Below are 21,630 nucleotides of genomic sequence, written 5' to 3' on the forward strand. Positions count from 1 at the left end.
ATGCCTGAAACGTCGATTCGCCTGCTCCTTGGATGCTGTCTGACCTGCTGTGCTTTTCTGATCTCCAGCATCTGCAGTCCTCACTTTCTCTGACTTCAGAATCATGAAAGGTTTTGACAGAGTAAATAAAGAGGAATTGTTTCCACTGATTAGAAGCCGAGACAACGAATATGCAGAGCAGGCCATTTAGTAATTGGACCAGAGAAAAGATGAGAAACATTTTTAAGTAGGCAGTTTTTATGATCTGGAATGTGCTGCTTGAAAAGCTGTTGAATACATTTTCAGATGTCAAGAAAAGAGCTTGCTGGGCTACAGAGAAAAAAGCATGGAACTGGGAGTAATTAGGTAGATCCTTCAATAAAGTTGGCATTGACATATGGATTGAATTTCCCCTTTCTGTGTTTTACTGTTCAGCAAGTTTTTTTATCTAAACATTGTGGAAGTACTCTCAGCTGACAGTATTCTTCTTACAGGTTTATGTTCCTGAATGGCTTTTTCCGAATCTAATTAATTTTTTCTGTTTCATCCCTGGCTTAAAGCTTCTGTGGAGAATGAAGACCAACTGCAGTTTACTTTGGAACTCTGCATGGAATCGCAGTCTAGTCAGTCTGCTATACACTTTTCCCCGAGTAAAGTTACAGGTAAGGCAGTGTACTGGGCATAGGAGATTTAATATAAATTGAAGTGGAATCTTTTTAGTTATCCACATGCATTTTAAAGACCTGTAACATTTCACTTCAAAGCGATGTTAGAAAATGTCCTTCGATGTGACCGATTTCTACATTGGTGAAAGCCAATTAAGAGCTTTCAGTTCGCGCCCAGGTCTCCAGAAATATTTGCTCATGAGTCTTGCGCTGCACATCAGTGTGGAAGGTTCAAAAAGGTTGTGTTTCAACAATTGAATACATAATGTTAAATATATGTTGTTCAAGTGAACTACAGTGGAATTAATATCACCCATGGGATGCCTGTAGACTGTATGCAAGTTTTTGCATTTAGACTGCATCTAGAATAGAGATCCCAACCTGCTTTGCTGAGGTGGACAAGTAAGGGCTGTAAAGCCAAAGGGTTGGTTAAAAGCATGGACAAAGAAGTAATGCTCAGAGAAGGATTTACAAGAGAACAAGGATGGAAAGATTTTGGAAGACCATTTCAGAACTTTGGCTAAAGACACCACAGCCAAGAATGGGCAAAGAGAAGGAGACTGCTCAAGAGACCAGAATTAAAGGAACAGAGTTCATGGAGAATTGGTAGAACTAGAGAAAGTTATAGCAATAGTGAGGACTATCTACATATCTAAATAACAAACAGTATTAATATTTATTCCATCCTCAAATCTCTTGACAAAAATGCAAGAAGTGTTTGTGTTAAAGAAGATGCATGTTGTAGTTGCTATGGTTTTCCTCAGAGTATTTGCATGATGATAAATGCACATTGTTCACATGCACTATAATGGAATTGATATCAACTATATGATTGTATTATCCCTACCTTCTCTTTTAGAAGGCATATGTTCTGGTGGCAAAGAGAAAGATCTTCTATTCTGTAAAGAGTTAAAAATCAACACAACATCAGGTTATAGTCCAACAGGTTTATTTGGAAGCACTAGCTTTCAGAGTGCTGCTCCTTCGTCAGGCATAACCACCTGCATTAAATATTAAGTAGTTCCATGTGAAACCTGGTGGCAAAAGCTAATTTGTCCATTCTGCATGTTGGAAAATAGTTATGCCTTGACAGTCTGCTCACTGTAGAAAATACCAAGCCTTCTGAAGTGAGATAAGAATCCAAATCTACATGACCTAGTCCTCCATGTACGACTTTGAGAGACCCTTAATTCTCACTGAAAATGCACACACCATACCACTACTTGTTCTTGTGGTGGAGTATTTAGATTAATATTTGGGAAATACTTATTGTATGCAAAAGAAAGCAGTAGGGATTACCAATAGGTGGCACTCCTATAAAGTGGTTTGAAAATGTGAATGAATGTATTTTGGAATAATTGTAGTACCTAATTTTCTTCTTACAGTCATGGGATGTGGGCATTACTGGATTGATAGACATTTATTGTTATTAATTATTCTTGAAATTATAGTAATGTGCTTGCTTCTTGAGCCACTCCAGTCCATGTGGCGTAGAGGGAGTTCCAGAATTTTGATCAGGGTGGGGTGCAGCCTGCTGCCCTTGTTATTCTAGCTGGCAGAGTTCATTTGTTTCGTATGTGCTGTCAAACAGGCCTTGGTGAGTTCTTGCAGGACATCATGTAGGTGCTATACACTGCTGCCACTATGCATCAATGATGGAAGAAGTGAAGTTGGTGCATGAGTTGCCAGGCAACCGGGCTGCTTTTATTTTGGATGGAGTCGAGCTTGACGGTTGTCGGCATCTAAGCAAGTGTAGGGTACTCCATCATGCTCCTGATTTCTACCTTGTAAATTGTGGACAAGCTTTTGAGGAGTCAAGTAGATAAGTTACTCACCAGAGAATTCCCAGCCTTAGACCTACTTTGTAACTGCAGTATTTACACAGGGATCCAGATCAGTTTTGATCAATAGCAACCCCAGAATATTGACAGTAAGGGATTCAACTCTGGCAATCAAGGAGTGATCATTACATTCTTGTTGGTGACAGTCATTACTTGCCACTTAGTAGCCAGGCCTGAACGTTTCCCGGGTCTTGTTGCGTTTGAGTACAGACTGTTTCAGTATCTGAAGAATCATGAATGGTGCTGAACCTGTGCAATGAGTGAACCTCTCCATTTCTGACCTTATTATGAAGAGGAAACCAATAACTAAGCAGCTGAAGATGGTTGGATCAAGGTCACTCCACTGAGGAATTACTGCAGGGATGTCCTGTAGCTGTGATGATTGACCTTGGACAATGACAACCATCTTTCTTGGAGCCAGATAGACTCCAACCAGTAACTTGGCTGTTTTCAGTCAAATTCTGTCTTGATGTCAAGCATAGTGACTTCACTTCCCTTCTGGAGTTTAGCTCTTTTGTCCATGTTTGGACCAAGATTGTAATGAGCACTAAATAACTGTACTGGAACAAATGGTCCCAGCTTAATCAATGGAAATTAGAAATAGTATGAGATCCAAAGGAGTGGTGTACAAATTTGTCAAAAACATAGGGTTTGGGAGCAGTTTAGTTTCAAAAAGCGTGGTGCTGGTAAAGCCCAGCCAGTCAGGCAGCATCCGAGGAGTAGGGGAATCCACGTTTTGAGCATAAGCTCTTCATCAGGAAAGGATGGGCGGGGTGGGGGGGTTTGCGGTTGGCCAAGGAGCTGAGAGATAAATAGGAGGGGAGTGGGGCTGGGGAAAGGTAGCTGAGAATGCGATATGTGGATGAAGATGGGGGGGTGGGGGGGGGTTATGGTGATACGTCAGAGTGGAAAGGTGGGAAGGAAGGTAGACAGGACAGTTCAAGAGGGCAGTGCCAAATTGGAGGGTTGGATCTGGGATAAGGTGGGGGTAGGGGAGATGAGGAAACTGATGAACGTGGAACAGTCCATCTTCTGCAGCTTTTACTGGCACCATTCCCCATCTTTCCCTCTGCTACATCGCTGACTGTATCGGCGCCACCTTGTGCTCCCACGAGGAGGTTGAATAGTTCACAACTTCACAAACACCCTCCATCCTGACCTCAACTTCACCTGGACCATCTCAGACACCTTCCCTCCCCTTTCTGGACCATCTCCATTTCAGGTGACCAACTCAACACTGACATCTACTTCAAACCCACCCACCGATTCCCACAGCTACCTGGACTACATCTCCCACCCCCTCTTCTGTAAAAATGCTATTCTTTGCTCCCAACTCTTCCGCCTCCACCGCATCTGCTCCCAGGAGGACCAATTCCACTCCAGGACATCCCAGATAGCCTCCTCCTTCAAGGACTGCAATTTCCCCTCCCATGTGTTCAACAATGTCCTCCAGCACATCTCCTCCACTTCCTGCACCTCCCCCTTTGAACCCACCCCTCCAATGACAACAAGGACAGAACATCCCTGGTCCTCACATTTCATCCCACCAATCTCTGGATAATGCATCATCCTCCGCTATTTCAGCCACCTACAATCAGACCCCACCACCAGAGAGATATTTCCCTCCCCTGTCCTATCTCTGTTCCGCAAGACAATTCCCTCTGAAAATCCTTTGTTAGGTCCACGCCCCCCCACCAACCCACCCTCCACTCCTGGCACCTTCTGTTGCCACTGCAAGAGGTGTAAAACCTGGGTCACACCTCTTTCCCCTCTTTCTGCAGCCCCCCTCCACCCCCCCCAACAAAAGGAAACTTCCACATCTGGCAGAGATTTTCCTGCACATCCAAACACCTCATCTACTGTGTTTATCGCTCTCTATGTAGTCTCCTCTACATTGGGGAGACAGGATGCCAACTTGTGGAACGTTTCGGAGAACATCTCTGGGACACACTCTCTAAACAACCCCAATGTCCTGTGGCCAAATGTTTCAACTCCTCCCTCCCACCCTGTCAAGGATATGCAAGTCCTGGGCCACCTCCACTGCCAAATTCTAGCCTCCCAACGTTTAGAGGAAGAACACCTCATCTTCAGCCTTGGGACCATCCAACCACGTGGGATGAATGTCTATTTCACCGTTTCCTGATCTCTTTCACCCCCCCCCCCCCCCACGCCGCCCCCCCAAAACCTTATCCCAGATCCAACTTGGCAATGGCCTCTTGAACTGTCTTACCTGTCCATCTTCCTTCCCATCTCTCCACCCTGACCTATCACCATCACCCCTCTCTGGATAGGGGTAAGGGATAGTGTTTTTTACAGGAGATGTGGTGGGAGGAGGTGTAGTCTAGGTAGCTATAGGAGTCAATGGGTTTGAAATAGATGTCTGTGTGGACAGGAAAAGTATACATAGAGCAGGGATAAACTGGTATTTTTCCCAGTGGCAAGCAGTGCAGGGATCAGTGCTCCATCCCCAGCTACTCACAGTTTATATTAATGATGTGGATGATAGAACTAAATGTAACATCGCCAAGCTTGGAAACCACACAAAGCTGGGAGTGAAAGTGAGCTGTAAGGAAGATGCAGAAATGCCTCTGTGTGATTTGGACAAATTGAGTAAGTGGGCAAACGCTTGGCAGATGAATGTGGCGTTATCCACTTTGGCAGCAAAAACAGGAAGGCAAATTCCTGAAGAAAGGCTTATGCCCGAAACGTCGATTCTCCTGCTCCTTGGATGCTGCCTGACCTGCTGCGCTTTTCCAGCAACACATTTTTCAGCTCTGATCTCCAGCATCTGCAGTCCTCACTTTCTCCCAGGCAAATTATCTGAATCGCAATAGGTTGGGAAAGTGGAATTGTGACAAGACCATGGGGTCCTTGTTCACCAGTCGCTGAAAGTAAGCATGCAGGAACAAGAGGCAGTAAATAAGACCAATGGCTTTTTGGCCTTCATAATGAAAGGATTTGGGTACAGGAGCAGGAATGTCTTGCTGTATTTGTACAGGGTCTTGATGAGACCACACCTAAAATATCATGTGCAATTTTGGTCTCCTTAGATGGCTGTGGAGACAATGCAGTGAAGGTATACCAGACTGATTCCTGAGATGGCAGAATATGGTTAGAACTGTATTCACCACCGTTTAGAAGAATGAGATGGGGTGAATCATCTAGAAACCTATAAAATTCTAACAGGACTAGACAGGATAAACACAAAAAGAATGTTCCCAAGACTGACTGGGGAATGCAGAACCAGGGCTTCCTGTCCAAGGATACAGGATTGGCTATTTAGGGTGTAGATAAGAAATTTTTCATCTAGACAGTGGTGAGCCTGTGGGATTCTCTGCCATAGAAAGCAGTTGAGGCCAAAACATTGAATGATTTCAAGAAGGAGTTTGATGTAATCATTAAGGTCAATGGGATCAAAGGTATGGGGAGAAAGTGGAAATGATCAGCCATGATCATATTGAATGGTGGAGCTGGTTTGAAAGACCAAACAACCTATTCCTCCTATTTTGTATGTTTATCCTGGAGTGCAAATCTTCAGTACTATTGTCCGATTGTCATCTGTTCTCGCAACCTTTGTAACATCCAATGCTTTTAGCCGTTTCTTGACATCGTGCAGACTGACACATTTATCACCTTTGACTTTTGCACTGATATGCTCAGCTGTGGTATTCGTTTCTTAAAGAAAGTTAGTAAAACTGTTCGATTTTAGGCCAATCATTAATTAATTCTCAGTCACCATTCAACTCATTTTTAATTCTTGATTTATTATTTTAATTCCAATTTCACTGTCTGCAATGGTGAGATTCAAACACGTGTCCTTAGAGCATTAGCCAGTGACATCAACACTACGCCACTGTCTCCTCTTACTAGAAAGCATTAGTACATGTGTCATTTATCACTAATATCTGCCTTTTGCTCCCTTTCCATATCATTAGCAACTGGATGTGACTTATCCATTGATAGGTTGATTTTAATCAAATGTTAACCAATCATTTTAGAATCTGTGATTCAAGCTAAGTATCTGTTAAGTTATAAAACTACCACTGAGTAAGATGCTGCATTAAGTATAAAAATAAGGCCCTTCTGTTTTCTGGTTTGAGAAGTTTTATTTAAAATGCAGATTGATTATAATTTAATTAGTTTGAGTACAATTTGCTTCTTGATTACCTGTGTCTCATTGTTGAAGCACTTCCTTAGAGTCTTTTTCTTTCTCTAGTGTAATCCTTTGGTCACATTGTAAAGTTCAGAACTGTAAGATTGTGATTTAAGATTATAATATGACTTGCGGAGGTAATGATGAATAATTCTAGATGTGATGAACAAATCCCTTGGTATGCTGTTGCCTTGTGGTGCTCTTGTATATTGATTTTCCAATATATATTCATAAAATCTTTCTCTCAGGGATTACAGAAAGTGGCAACTTGCAGCAAGTCACTCCAGCAGCACAAAGAGGTGAGTAAACCAGGTTGTTAACTCAACCAAGGAAAGGGTCTTCGTTCTCCTTTTCAGACCCTTAATGCGGTGATGTTTGGTTCATCAGAGGGGCATTGCAGTAGGCAATAGACGTCATCCATTTTTCTTTTTCTTTTCTGTGTGTTGTTTTTAGCTACCTCAGTTGATTACAGTTCCTTTGCAGACAGATGCAGCAGCTGGATAGAGTTCATTAAACAGAAAGCTCAGACCATAAGGCGTGGATCAATTAAAACAAGTAGGCGGAAGTTACAGTTTATCATGGTGATAATAATCGGAGACATGCCTATGATCCGCAGTGGTGAAGGATGGACTGTCCTACCCAGTAATGGCATTGCAAATCAATGGCACACGCAATTTTGAGTGTGAAAGCTGCACCTTTGTCCAGAGAATGTTTAACAGAAATTCGTTAACTTTCATTTGGACAGCATTAACCTGGAGATGAACATGTCAAAATAGTGCATTCTGCTAAAGTAACATCTTTCACACTCTTGATCAATACTTCACTTCAGCAAAAAAAAAGTTTCCCTTGATTTCTTTTTGTATTGAGATACCGCCAATGCAGCCATCGCTATTAAAATGCTCCCTTTTGGGGAAAATTGAGCCTTTTGGCGGAATGCCACTTTTCTTTTTAAAAGATCCCATTCTAGCTATTTATGCCTTTTATTTGCATGTTCTGCATGATCATCCACTCTTTAATGTAGCCCATTGCCTGCTCCATTACTGAGCTTCATGTGCTGAATATATCACTTTGCATCTGCTCTGAAAAGGTATGACAAAGAGCACGTGTGCATCTAAACAAATTGATCTTTCACCACTAATTGCATTCTACTTTGTTCTCTGTCTCTTCCACCCATTGTAGTTGCTTCACTTGACAAAGCGAGCCCACTGGCTGAAGCTCATACACGTCATCGCTCACCAATATCATGCACAACCTCCACAGTCACTGTAGTGGAAATGACCCCCCTCTCCTTCATTCCTGGTGCAAAAATAACTAAATATCTCGGAATCATCAATATGTTCTTCATTCGGGAAACCACATCTCTGCGTGAGGTGAGCGGCAAATCTGGGAAGACATCTGCTTTAGTCTCTGTGTGGTATTGCATAATAAGTGAAAAAATGTGCTTTAGTCTGTGCTTTGCAATTGTGCTGTCCAGTTTTCCATAAAATTGATGTTGACAATTTTCCTTCGCTGTTATTTCATGGATGTGTGGTGGGTATGGCTTGCAAGTTAATAACTATAATTAAACACTAAATAATTTAATTAATTCCAAAAACAATCCTTTGCAATACTTTTGTATTGTTTTGTTTTCAGATGTTACGGTAATACCAAACATTATTAGAAGAGTTGCTTCTTGTGAAGTGACCGATTTCTATACATGCAATGGGTTCAGAACCAATCCATTTACCTACATGGTTCTAGGGTTCGAAGGACTGAAATTGTAGGGATGAACTACAGGAAAGGTAGATTGGATATGGTACACACCAACTGAGTTAAATTGTTCACCTACAGAGTGATTAGCAAATCTAAAATCTGCTTGTCCAGACAGGCACTTAAAGCCAATGAAACCCTCTCACTCATTCTTTTAGAGACATAGAGATGTACGGCATGGAAACAGACCCTTCGGTACAACCCATCCATGCTGACCAGATATTCCAACCCAATCTAGTCCCACCTGCCAGTACCTGGCCCATATCCTTCCAAACCCTTCCTATTCATATATCCATCCAAATGCCTCTTAAATATTGCCGTTGTACTAGCCTCCACCACATCCTCTGGCAGCTCATTCCATACACGTACCACCCTCTGTGTGAAAAAGTTGCCCCTTAGATCTCTTTTATATCTTGCCCCTGTCATCCTAGACCTATGCTCTCTAGTTCTGGACTCCACCACCCCAAAGAAAAGACTTTGTCTATTTATCCTATCCATGCCCGTCATGATTTTATAAACCTCTATAAGGTCACCCCTCAGCCTCCGACGCTCCAGGGAAAACAGCCCCAGCCTGTTCAGCCTCTCCCTATAGCTCAAACCCTCCAACCCTGCTGCCAGGAAAAAACATTTACAGACTGCTATGAATATTATTCTTAACTGACAGCAGTTTAAGAAAAAATAGTTGATTTTTAACTTCATACTATACTTTCTACAGTCATTTTATGTCCAAGAAAATACATGGTATCTTCCTATTGGAAGATGATAGCCTTACAGCCTACAATCAGTGAAATCTCGTAATCTAGAAATGGTGTGATCTGGGGTGCCACTTTTGTAGTATAAAGCTCAATAAGCTACTAAATGTATGCACTTACCTTTGCTAGATGTTGTCAAATACAGACACAGCAGTTTTCCTTATCAATTTAGTTTTCAAATGCAAATGTGGTATTGCTGTCATCCTTTGTAAAGAGATGCAGTAATTAATCAAATGCATGCCAATAGCATGATATTCCCCTGTTCTGCATTCGGTCCTTACTGTTAGAAGCAGTTTGAATTATTTTTCATTGGCTACAGCTGTCTGCTGTCATTCCAGCTGATGCTACAACTGGACAAATCAGATCCCAGAATGAAACCTGGTTTGACAGATTATCTATTTAATTTTCTTTAACTGACTTGTTGCACTATATTTGCCTTGAATTAGGGAGACAATTTGAGTGAGGAAGGACCCAAAATTCTGATTTCTCTTCACAGATGCTGCTAGACCTGCTGAGCTTTTCCAGCAATTTCTGTTTTTGTTTTGTCTTTAAAACCTTCCTCAAGATGAAGGGTCACTGCTGAGCTTTTCCAGTGGTTTTTCTATTTTTTTTCTGATTTCCAGCATCTGTTCTTATTTCAGTTTTTATTAAATGGTTTTAAATATTTGTCTTGTGAATTTTTCCATTAAATTTGCAGGAGTTTATAGTCTCCTGCAATTTAGCAGTCTGTCCCTGTTCTAGAAAGACACTCTGACCTTGTTTTTAAAAGAATTCCTTCACAAAAGTATTTCCTTCACAACATTTCCTCTGACTTTAACTTACAGATTCCAAGTTAAGCATTGCCTTAGTTTTAAATTTCTTATCCTTGCTGTCAAATATCCCCATAGCCTTGCCTCTCCCTCTTTAAGTAACTTTCAGCCCACTATCCTTTAAAATGTTTGTGCTCCAGTAATTCTGGTTTCTTGAATATCCCCAATTGTATTTGTACCTAAATTGGTCACTAAACCATTAGTTTCCAAAATTCTAAATTCTGGAGCTCCATCTGTATCTCTCTGAGTTTTTAAAACTCTTAAACTCTCTTTAAGAGTTTTAAAAACTGACGACTTCTACCCGAATATCTCTTTTAAAATACTCAGGTGAAGTTGCTTGAGTTGTTGTGTTGTGTTAAAGTAGTAATATAAAGGCAAGTTATTGTTGTACATCCACCCAAGATAGCAATCAAAGTGTCCAATGTCCCATTCAAAAGGATAATACCTCTGTCAGTGCAGCACTTCTTCACTATCCATTGAAATGTCAGCCTACATCTCTGTCTCAGTTGGCTGGAGTAAGACCTGTCTTGACTCCTTCAACAGTGCTTCTACAGAGTCACAGCTATTATCTTGGAGCAGCAATGAAGAAACCACTATTGTTTCAGCTAAGAACATTTCAGTTGGATGTGTATAAAATTACATGAAATTACCGAGAGAGAAAATTCTCACCATTTGAGGATCATCAAAGTGGGTTGCACCAAGCCTAGAAAAGGAGGTTTGTTGCTTCAAGTTTAAAAATACCAAAAATAAAACACACATTTGAGACCAATGTGTGCAATTTCATTATTGTAACAGTGGAAGAGGTTTTACCATTTAAAAGAATGAACATGTTTGAGAATGCAATTTTGAACTTTCTTTTAAATCCTGGAATCTCACTTAGAATCTCTTCCATTTTTATACAATTCCCTTATTAGGAAAGAAAGAATGAGCAAGGTAATTTTTATGGGTAGTGGGCAGTTTTACTATCAACTGTCAAATTACAACAAGTAAAAGGCCCATCAAAGATAGATGGGAAGGTACATGATTTTGAATTTTGAACCTGCTTTATTTTTGTGTAGGAAGGCGGAGTAAGTGGATTTCTTCATGCATTCATTGCTGAAGTGTTTGCTATGGTGCGGGCCCATGTCGCTGCCTTGGGAGGGAATGCAGTCGTGTCTTATATCATGAAGCAGTGTGTGTTTATGGAAAATCCCAACAAAAATCAGGTCTGTTACTCCAGTTTTAAAAATTGCTCATCTGTTTTATAGAAGTATTAAGGTTACCTTCTAATACCTTGTAAAATGCATTAAACTAAACCACGTTTGAAGTGAACCTTGTTCAGATTAAACTAGTATTGCTTACATCAGCCCACAGTCCCACCAGCCCTGATGAATCCTTCACCCTTTGCTGTGGAAGAATCGGTGAAGCAACAAAGGGGTCAAGCAAATGTCCTTGGAATGCTTAATAAATATTTCTATTGAACTCTGGAGTTTAAATGCCTCTTAACAATTTATCTTAAAAGGTTTTTAACCCAGTTCCATTTTTAACTTTTGTACTCAACAATTTTAGAATGAGGATAAGTAATGATCAGCAAACGTGGCCTACAGGTCTTGCTTGAATAGCAATAATCGACAAACGTTTTTTAAAAAAGCATGAATTGATGCTAAATTATTTTAATAAAATTAGAGCCATGTACAATAGACAAATCCAGTGGCCTTCTGGTTTGCCACAACTGATTTATGCACAGTTTTTAATGTACTGAAACTGCCTAAGGCGTTTCAGAGGAGCATTATAAAATAGAATATAACACCAAATTGCATAAGGAGGTATTATGCTTGGTCACCAAAGGTTTTCTCAAACACTTCAATTTTAAGACGAGTCTTAAAGATTGGGAGTGAGGTAGAGAAGGACAGACATGCGGGGGGCAGCTGTTCCAGAGTTTGGGCTTAAGCGACTGAAGCATGGCTATCAATGACGGTGCAGTTAAAATTAGTGATGTGCAAGAAGTCAACTGAAGGAATTAATGTATTTCTGAAGGTTGTGGAAGTGGAGCAGCTTTTTTTTTTCCCAGTCATGTGAAATGGGTCTCGCTGGCTGGGGCAGCATTTATTTCCCCCAGGTATCCTTGAGTTAGTGAGTGGGGAGATGCCTTCTTCAATTGCTGCAGTTTATGTGCTGTACGTAAACCCGTGCCCTTAGACAGGCAAATCCAGGAATTTGACCCAGTGACACCAAACAAACAGTGATATGTTCTCAAATCAGAATGGCTTAAAGGGAAACTTGCAGGTAACTATGTTCCCATGTATCTACTGCTTTGTGCTGGGAGGTGTCTAGCTGCTTAAGTGTTTTTGAAGCTACACTCATCAGACAACCGTGTTGTGTTCCATTCCTGTCTTGTGCCGTTTCAATGATGGGTGAATTTAGGGAGTCAGGCACTGAGTTGGATGCTGGCAAATTCTTAGCCTCTGGTCTCGTCTTGCACCTTCAATGTTTAAATGGCTTGTCCAGTTCAGTTCTGGTCAGTGGCAACTTACAAGATGTTGATAGCAGTGGGAATGTCATTGAAAGTCATGAGCCAATTGATATGGTCATTGGCTGACATTTGTGTGGCACAAATGTTACGTGAGACCAAAGCTGTGTACTATTCAAGTCTAACTGAATTTGGACATTGATTACTTCAGTAACTAAGAAGTTGAGCATGATGGTGAATATTGTGCGATCATCAATGAGTATCTCCACATCTCCCCTTATGCTGGAGAGCATATGAAGCTCTTGAAGAAGGTTGGGCCTGGTACGCTATCCTGAGGTGCTCCTGCAAAGTTTTTCTGGAACTGAGATGACTGACCTTAAACTGCTGTAACTTTGTTCCTTTATGCTAGGTATGACTCCAACCAACACAGAGTACTTGGGGGGGTGGTAACAACATGGAGTGATTGAAACTTAGGGTGAAATTTTTAACATCTATATGTTGTTTGTTCAAGAGTGGGTCATTATGGTTCAGCAAGCCACCTGGAAAGAGGAATTGGCCTTAATGCGAGGCAAGAAATTAGCAGTAGAAATTTGGATTGCCTCAAGTTTAAAGGCAGAGGGCTCCAGGCAGTAGTGTACTGTAATTATCAAGTCTTGAGGCAACAAGGCAAGGACGAGGACTTCAGCAATAGATATGCTGAGACTGTGAACTTAAGTGATGTTTTGAGGTAGAAATAGACTGTCTTATTCTCATAGTCAGAGAGGTCTGCAGCATAGAAACAGTCCATCAAGTCTGCACCAATCAAACACGCACCTATTATTCTAATCCTATTTTCCAGCATTTGGCCCACTGCCTTCTATACCTTGGCATCACAAGTGTACATTTAAATATTTCTTGAATATTATGAGGATTTCTGCCTCTGCCATCATAGGCAGTGAATTCCAGATTCCCATCCTTTGATTAAAAAACAGTTCTTCACATTCTGTGTAAACCACATGCCATACCTTAAATCAATGACATCTGGTCATTGATATCTCCAGCCAGGGGCAAATCTTTTCCTGTCCACCATTATTAATTCCCCAGTCTCATTATAGAACATAGAACAATACAGCACAGAACAGGCCCTTCGGCCCACGATGTTGTGCCGAACATTTGTCCTAGCTTAAGCACCCATCCATGTACCTATCCAATTGCCGCTTAAAGGTCACCAAAGATTCTGACTCTACCACTCCCACAGGCAGCGCATTCCATGCCCCCACCACTCTCTGGGTAAAGAACCCACCCCTGACATCTCCCCTATACCTTCCACCCTTCACCTTAAATTTATGTCCCCTTGTAACACTCTGTTGTACCCGGGGAAAAAGTTTCTGACTGTCTACTCTATCTATTATGTAGAGCCAACACTCACTTTAACTCTTTGTTTGTATTCTTTCATTATTTATAGCAACTCTTACTATCTATTTTTATATTTCTGACCAACTTTCTCTCAAAATCTAATTTTTCCCAATTAATTTAAATGTTTTTGACTGTCTGGATGTGTTTTACTCATTTGTCCAGCCTTCTAACCTGCCACCTATCAGTGCAAAATTTGTTTTAGTTTGATACTAGCTTTTCACCTTAACCACTAATGGTGGGTCCAACACTTGGTAGTTCTTCTTATTCATTGGAGTATTTTTATTCTGTATGTTCTGAAATATCCCCATAAATGTTTACTACTGCAGCTCTATTGACCCTTCATTTGAAATAATTTGCCAATTCACTCTGCTTTCATGCCCTCATAATTACTTTGATTTAAATTTGGAAAAGTAGCCTTGCTCCCACTCATCTCTCCCTGTAACTGAATGTAAAATTCAATCATATAATGGGGCACCTGAGCTCTGAGATTGCTAATTAATCCTATCTTCTTGTACAATGCCAACTTAGTGTGGCTTTCTTTCTGGCCAGCTCCAGGTAGGAAACAGCCTCTTCAGGAATGAAGAAGGGCCTGTGCCCGAAACGTCGAATCTCCTGTTCCCTGGATGCTGCCTGACCTGCTGTGCTGTTCCAGCAATAAAGTTTCAACTTTGATCTCCAGCATCTGCAGACCTCACTTTCTCCTTTCTCATTTCTACCTAACTTGTTCCGCATCTTACTTTCCTAAACTTAGCTCATCCCTCTTTGCTTGCTCATATCATCATTAGCTAGCAGAGTCAACCTCCACCTTTTTCCTTCAAGAATCCAGACCCAATCCCAAAGCCATGTCTCTGTAATGGTTACAGATTGTACTTATTCCTATTTACACTGTCAGGTCATCTGTTTTGTTTTGAATGATCTGTCCATTCGGATATAGAGGCTTTAATTTTGTCTTTTCACTCTCTTTATAAATTCTAATCCCATTTACTGGTTGGCCCTTGGATTCATACTTGCTATTCCTTCTTCTCACAGTCTATTTACCATTTCCTATATTAATACATTGGCCTTTGCCTTTGGCTGTACTCTATATTTGTCACATTTTCCCAAATTTGGTTCCTTGCCCTCACTATTCAGTTTAAGCCACTACTAAAGCTAGCTTTATATTCCACATGTTTTAATGCCATTTAAATTCCACCAGCCGACAGAATGGGCTTTGAACATCAGACCCCAGAGCCCTAAAATAACACACTAAGTGCTGAAGAAACTCAGTGTATCTGGCGCCATCTATGGGGAAAGAAACAGTTAACGTTTCAAGTCTGACACGATCTTCTTCAGAGCCGCCATCTGAAGAAGTCGCACTGGACTCTGCTTCTCCTTCCATAGCTGCTGCCGGGACAGCTGAGCAACATTCCCTCTGTGTTCCAGTTCCAGAAATCGCTGTCCTACACAGCCATCCAAGGCTGCACAGCTGGAAAGAAAAGTAGAGGGATAGCTACCACTGATTTTCTCCAGAATTCTGTATTTGTTTCAGATTTCCAGCATCTTCAGAATTTCCTTTAATCCCCAGGCCCTTAGTCTGGGTCTCTGGAGTGATACCAATTTGCCACCATCTCTGTTGTTGTAGATCGGATGATTTATGATAGTATATGAGATATTATTATGCAGCATTTCACTGTAATTTATCAAGAGTAACAAATTGCACTTGTATAATAACTCTGTTGTAGGCACATATTCCCAGGAACATTGTCCAACATCAGTTTGGCACTGTACCATGTGAGATATAAGGAAAGGCAACCAATTACTTAGGTTCTCCCTGATAAATTGGAAGATAGCTGCGTATTATCTAAATTGTTTAAAACTTGAAATTATGGAAGAGCAGAGTAATTTGGGAATCCAAATACAGAAACCGCTCCAAGGTAGTGGATAGGGAGAATGGAAACTGGGCCTTTATCATAAGAGCTGAAAATAGAAGGGGGCGTAAATTATGTTACAACTGTACACATCTCTGATTTGACACCATCTGGACTATATAGCATTCCAAACTAAACACTGCACATCACAAAGAATATGTTGGTTTTGGAAGGAGTTCAGCACAGACTTGTCAGAGTAATATCTGGGCTAAGGCAGTTAAGTTATGAGGGTAGGTTGCCTGACTAGAATTGTATTTCCTGGAATTTAGGCGATTGAAGGTTAATTTTAAGATGGTTGAAGGATTCAGTAGTTTCTGTCTGCCCTATGTCATTTGGTGTGTCAGTCCAGAACAAATAGCCATTGTCTTAAAATTGCGAACCAGCCTGTTCACACAAACTGTCGAGGACATTGAGAACACTTGTCACCCAAATATTTGTTGAGGTTGAGTAGTCAGTTTAAGATTGAAGATCTGGAGTTGATAGATTTTTGTTAGACAAGAGTTTTGAGGGTTACTCAAGGTGGGTAGATGGCCTTAAAATGCAGATTAACCATGATCTGTTTGAATGAAGGAACGTACTCATGGGCTGAAAGGTATTATGTGGCCAAAGAGAGAGGTCCTAACGAGCATCAGAGGACGAAAGATTAAGACTTAAGGTGAAAGTTTCAAAGACAACAAAACACAGAACTGTTCCTTTTTTGGTCAATTTCTGACATCAGTCATTAACCTTTACATTAATTTTGTTTTAAAGCTATGATTAAGTTGAAGTTCTGTCATATGGTAGAGTTGATTTGTTGATTGTGCTGCATGAATGTTTCATCTTTTGCTCATAATGGTTTCGCACTCTATTGTCTCTTTCTCTAGGCACAGTGCCTTATCAATGTAAGTGGTGATGCTGTGAACTTCTTTAGAGATGCTGATGTGGAGCTGACATCAACTCAGCCTCAAACAAGTGGCTTACAGACAGGAAATGGCAGTGGGGACATAGTCACATGAAACTGGTACAGAATAATTCCTGCTGTCGCTGCCTGGGTTTCTGGAACAGATCGAAGACCATTTTTCTACATTTCCCACCTCATAGGTCATTGTTCTCTGTATGGGTATCTGTATGTAACTGCTGTACTGTGTTACACAGTATGTGATGACCCGTATTGTCCTAGATCTGTAGACATGTGATTATCCTGAGCAAATAGTGGCCATCTTGACACGTTATCTGTTATCCAGGAATTTAAATTTCTTGACCTTGCATCATCTGGATCTTTAGATGAGAAGTGAATGTTTGCTCTAAATGTGGAGATTATATGTAAAATACTCTTAAGAATTGGCAACATTTCTATAGTTGAAGACTTTTTCAGTAACTTTGAGTTAATACTTGGCACCAAGACCAAATATAAGGGTATTAAATGGTACTGAACTGTATTTTAAGCCAATGCTGTACCTGTAAAACTGGATGTTTATCTGTAAATCCTGCTCTTTGCAATGATAAATGAAAGCTGGAAGTGCCACTATCCAAATGTTATATCAACATAGAACTTCAGTGCCAGTCTGAGAGAGAAATGCTGAAACTCTATGTACATCTTTCTGTGATGTTCTAATGTAATAAGCCACAAAAATGTAAGTTTTCTTTTATTAAGAAAATACATAGGCTAGTCAGATTCACAAAGATTGTTAAAATTAGAAAATGTTGGAAGGTTTAGGAATCAAATTTGAAATTGCCACACCCAGCAAATGGCACTGTATATTTCTGCATATCGAAAAATGGTATTTTTGTAATTCTCAAGGTGGAGCTTTAAGAGGATGAAAGCTGTTAAAAAGCTTCTCAATCTGTGACTTGCAATATTGCAGAACCAGAGTGCGTACAGGAGGCATTCGATTGTGGGGTTTTTGTTTGCAAATTTAGTGCATAACTGAAAACTTGAATGTACAGAACACTTAATTTTTAAAGGTTTCAACAATTCACTTGCTTTGCACACTTCAGTTCATGAAAATAAAATTCTCTGCTGTAGTTTTGCAGATTGTAACAAAGATGTAATAGCATGAAAGAAAATAGTTCCCTTACTTCCTCTGGGGAAATAAATATTTTATGAATATTTATAAATTGCTGCTTTTTTGCCGATACAAGTGGTCCAGTTTGTTTTTTCAAACTGATAGTGAATGGGTACTGTGCTGGGAGAAATGTTGATCACGTGTGGTTAGGAAAGAATATCCAATGTCCAAATTCTCGTCACTTTACTACAATAAGGTGAACCTAAAATGGAGTCATTTCCTGCATGTATGGTTTTTAAGTCAGTCAGGTTCCGAAACAATTCACCATGTGAATATAATGCCAACCATCATTCAGAAATTCAGATTTTTAAATGAACTGCTGTGCCATAACCACCCGTTAGAAGTTTTGCTATTTCTTATTGGATCAGAATTGTGTGTGACCAGTGATGTGATGAGCAGACATTGACCACAAGTGGAGAATGTTGTAACTGTTGATTGGAGTGAAAAATAAGCTTCCGATAATTGGCAATAAATGAGCATGGATTTCTCTAAATTTCCCAGTGTAGGCATCTGTTGAAATTTGATGTTCAACTTTAGTACCTTTTTTAAAGTAGGATGGAATTGGTATTGGCACCAGTGACACAGCACCAGTCAACTTAACCAATTTGTTTGGGCTGATGTCAGGATAGTGACTGCTGTTGCAGGTGTACCCATCTGGAAAGTGGAGAATATTTCATCCCATTCATAGGAATTCAGGGACTTGAAGCGTCAAGGCACACTCATGCCATCATTCTATCAAGATCAGTAACTTTAGTCCATTTAAAATACTGAAGTTAAATGTGAACTATTTTGAATTATCGACAGTTGTCCTGACTAATTTATTTCAATCATTTACAATTCTGATAAAGGAATCCAACGTCTTGCCCTTGTTCCCCAACCGTGGAGGAATTTGAAGCATTTCAGGATCACTGTGCCTGGGGCCCGGGTGCGGTGTGGGGCGGGCCGCTGTGGCCAGGGCCCGGGGAGCGGTGCGGGGCGAGCCGCCGTGGCCAGGGCCCGGGGAGCGGTGTGGGGCAGGCCGGCATTGCTATGTCCCGGGGAGCGGTGTGGGGCAGGCCGGCCGGCATTGCTATGTCCCGGGGAGCGGTGTGGGGCAGGCCGGCGTGGCTATTCCTCGGGAGTGGTGTGGGGCAGGCCGGTGTGGCTGGGCCCGGGAGTGGTGTGGGGCAGGCCGGTGTGGCTGGGCCCGGGAGCGATGTGGGGCAGGCCGGTGTTGCTGGGGCCCGGGGAGCGGTGTGGGGCAGGCAGGCGTGGCTGGGGCCCGGGGAGCGGTGTGGAGCAGGCCGGCGTGGCTGGGGCCCGGGGAGCGGTGTGGAGCAGGCCGGTGTCGCTGGGGCCCGGGGAGCGGTGTGGAGCAGGCTGGCTTGCCTGGGGCCCGGGAGCGGTGTGGGGCGGGCCGGTGTCGCTGGGCCCGGGAGTGGTGTGGGGCAGGCCGGCGTGCCTGGGGCCCGGGGAGCAGTGTGGCGCAGGCCGGCGTGCCTGGCGCCTGGGGAGCGGTGTGGGGCAGGCTGGTGTCGCTGGGCCACAGGCTCAGGTTCACTGAAGTGGACAGAGAAGAGAAAGGCAGAGTTTATTGGATGGTGCATAATATAACTTGGTTTCCTTTTCTCAAAGTTAAGGAGTTTGTCTAAAGAGCAGATTTTTAATCTTTTTGCAAGATTTATAACTGAAGTCTTTGTTTAAATTCACTTCCTTATATTTAAGTGATAACAAAAGAGATGAGTGGCAACCTTTCACACAGAGGGTGGGTTTGTGTGTGGAATGATATTCCAGAGGAAATGGTGGGTGCAAGTGTAGTTGCAACGTTTAAAAGACATTTTGTTAAGTACATGAATAGGAAAGGGTTGGAGTTATGTGGGCCAAGCGCAGGCAGGTAGACTAGTTTAGTTTGGGAAAATGGTTGCTGCAGACTAGTTGAACTGAATGGTCAGTTTCCATGGTGTATGACTATAAAAGTGAGTAGTTGTCATTTTTTTAAGCAGTAATTTTTATTTAAGAGCAGCTCTGACTTTTGGACTGCACATCCTGACTCATGGTCAAACTCCAGGGTGTAGACGGTGTTCCAGCTAACCACACGTGCAGGAACTCATAGAGATGTACAGCATGGAAACAGACCCTTCGGTCCTACCTGTCCATGCCGACCAGATATCCCAACCCAATCTAGTCCCTCCTGCCAGCACCCGGCCCATATCCCTCCAAACCCTTCCTATTCATATACCCATCCCAATGCCTTTTAAATGTTGCAATTGTACCAGCCTCCACCACTCCCTCTGGCAGCTCATTCCACACACTTATCACCCGCTGTGTGAAAAAAGGTGCCCCTTGGGTTCCTTATATATCTTACCCCTCTCACCCTAAACCTCTGCCCTCTCGTTCTGGACTTCCCCACCCCAGAGAAGAGACTTTGTCTATTTATCCTATCCATGCCCCTCATGATTTTATAAATCTTTACCAGTTGCTGATCTTTGAGGGGTCCTATTCTCTCCATAGTTACCCTTTTGTCCTTCATGTATGTATAAAAACCTTTTGGATTCTCCTTAACCCTATTTGCTAAAGCGACTTCATGCTCCATTTTTGCCCTCCTGATTTCTCTCAAGTATACTCCTACTGCCTTTATACTCTTCTAAGGATTCACTCAATCTATCTTGTGTACACCTGACATATGCTTTCTTCTTTTTCTTAATGAAAACCCTCAACTTATTTAGTCTTCCAGCATTTCCTACACCTATCAGCCTTTCCTTTCACCCTAACAGGAATATACTGTCCCTGGACCCTCGTTTTCTCATTTCTGAAGGCTTCCCATTTTCCAGCCATCCCTTTACCTGCGAACATCTGCTCCCAATCAGCTTTTGAAAGTTCTTGCCCAATACCATCAAAATTTGCCTTCCTCCAATTTACAACGTCATCTTTTGAATCTGGTCTATCCTTTTCCATCACTATTTTAAAACTAATAGAATAATGGTCGCTGGCCCTCAAGTGCTCTCCCACTGACACCTCAGTCGCCTGCGCTGCTTTATTTCCCAAGAGTAGGTCAAGTTTTGCACCTTCTCCAGTAGGTACATCCACATACTGAATCAGAAAATTTTCCTGTACACACTTGATAAATTCCAATCCATCTAAACCTTTAACACCATGGCAGTCCCAGTCTATGTCTGGAAACTTAAAATCTCCTACCATAACCACCCTTTTATTCTTATAGATAACTGACATCTCCTTACAAATTTGACAAACCCTCCCCTCATAGCACCCAGGGGGCCGTACCACTGCCCCCTCAGGGCGCCGTGCCACAGCTTAAGCTGCAGGTGGCTTCTCTCTGGTATATTCTGCAATGTTGAGCATTTTGTTGATGCTACATTTATAAATGTGGTCACTCCATAAGCTGATAATAGAGGGAAGGATTGGTCAGCCATCAGCAGACAATATGAGGCAGTTAGCACAGGAGTCTCCACTGTACATCTCTCTCTCTGTCTCTAAACTGTATTCATTCCTGAATAGCGAGTGTGCAACCAGAACCAAGCTGCCACAACTGACTCATCTATGCAGTGGGACACAAAGACAACAGACAAAAAGAAGTGGTAGAGGATTCAATAGTTGGGGAAGCAGACACGTGTTCTGTCACTGTAGGCATTAATCTAAGATGATATGCTATCTTTATAGTGCCACCTTCGAGGGCATCACTGATTGGGGTATATGCTCTCATATTTGAGATAGCAATTATCTGCATTTTTGTGTTGTGAGTATTACCCTGATCAAGTTATTTGAGAAAGGTATGAACGTTGAGGTGTGAATGTTGCTGAGTACTTAGCATCAGCTAATGGTCACCCTTCTGGTATGTTGATGGACTGGAGATTATTGAGGAACCAGATGAAGATATTTGATTCCGATC

General features: G+C 41.8%; 1 protein-coding gene across 23 annotated transcripts in view; it reads left to right on the top strand.

Moving 5' to 3' along the window:
- The window catches only part of c2cd5 (C2 calcium dependent domain containing 5), a 126,486-nt gene extending 108,694 nt beyond the window's left edge, over positions 1-17,792 (top strand). For 17 of the 23 annotated variants that reach the window (XM_043713415.1, XM_043713416.1, XM_043713418.1 and 14 more), the window contains 6 exons: positions 540-641; positions 6,887-6,937; positions 7,092-7,193; positions 7,818-8,008; positions 11,007-11,153; positions 16,563-17,792. In XM_043713415.1, the coding sequence (XP_043569350.1) occupies positions 540-641; positions 6,887-6,937; positions 7,092-7,193; positions 7,818-8,008; positions 11,007-11,153; positions 16,563-16,694 (725 nt within the window). In that variant the 3' untranslated portion in view covers positions 16,695-17,792. The remainder of the gene's footprint in view (positions 1-539; positions 642-6,886; positions 6,938-7,091; positions 7,194-7,817; positions 8,009-11,006; positions 11,154-16,562) is intronic. The other 6 variants (XM_043713421.1, XM_043713424.1, XM_043713405.1 and 3 more) reach the window with 3 other exon arrangements.
- The last annotated feature ends 3,838 nt before the right edge of the window (positions 17,793-21,630 follow it).

The sequence above is a fragment of the Chiloscyllium plagiosum genome, chromosome 23 (assembly GCF_004010195.1).
Source record: "Chiloscyllium plagiosum isolate BGI_BamShark_2017 chromosome 23, ASM401019v2, whole genome shotgun sequence".
Classification (NCBI taxonomy): domain Eukaryota; kingdom Metazoa; phylum Chordata; class Chondrichthyes; order Orectolobiformes; family Hemiscylliidae; genus Chiloscyllium; species Chiloscyllium plagiosum.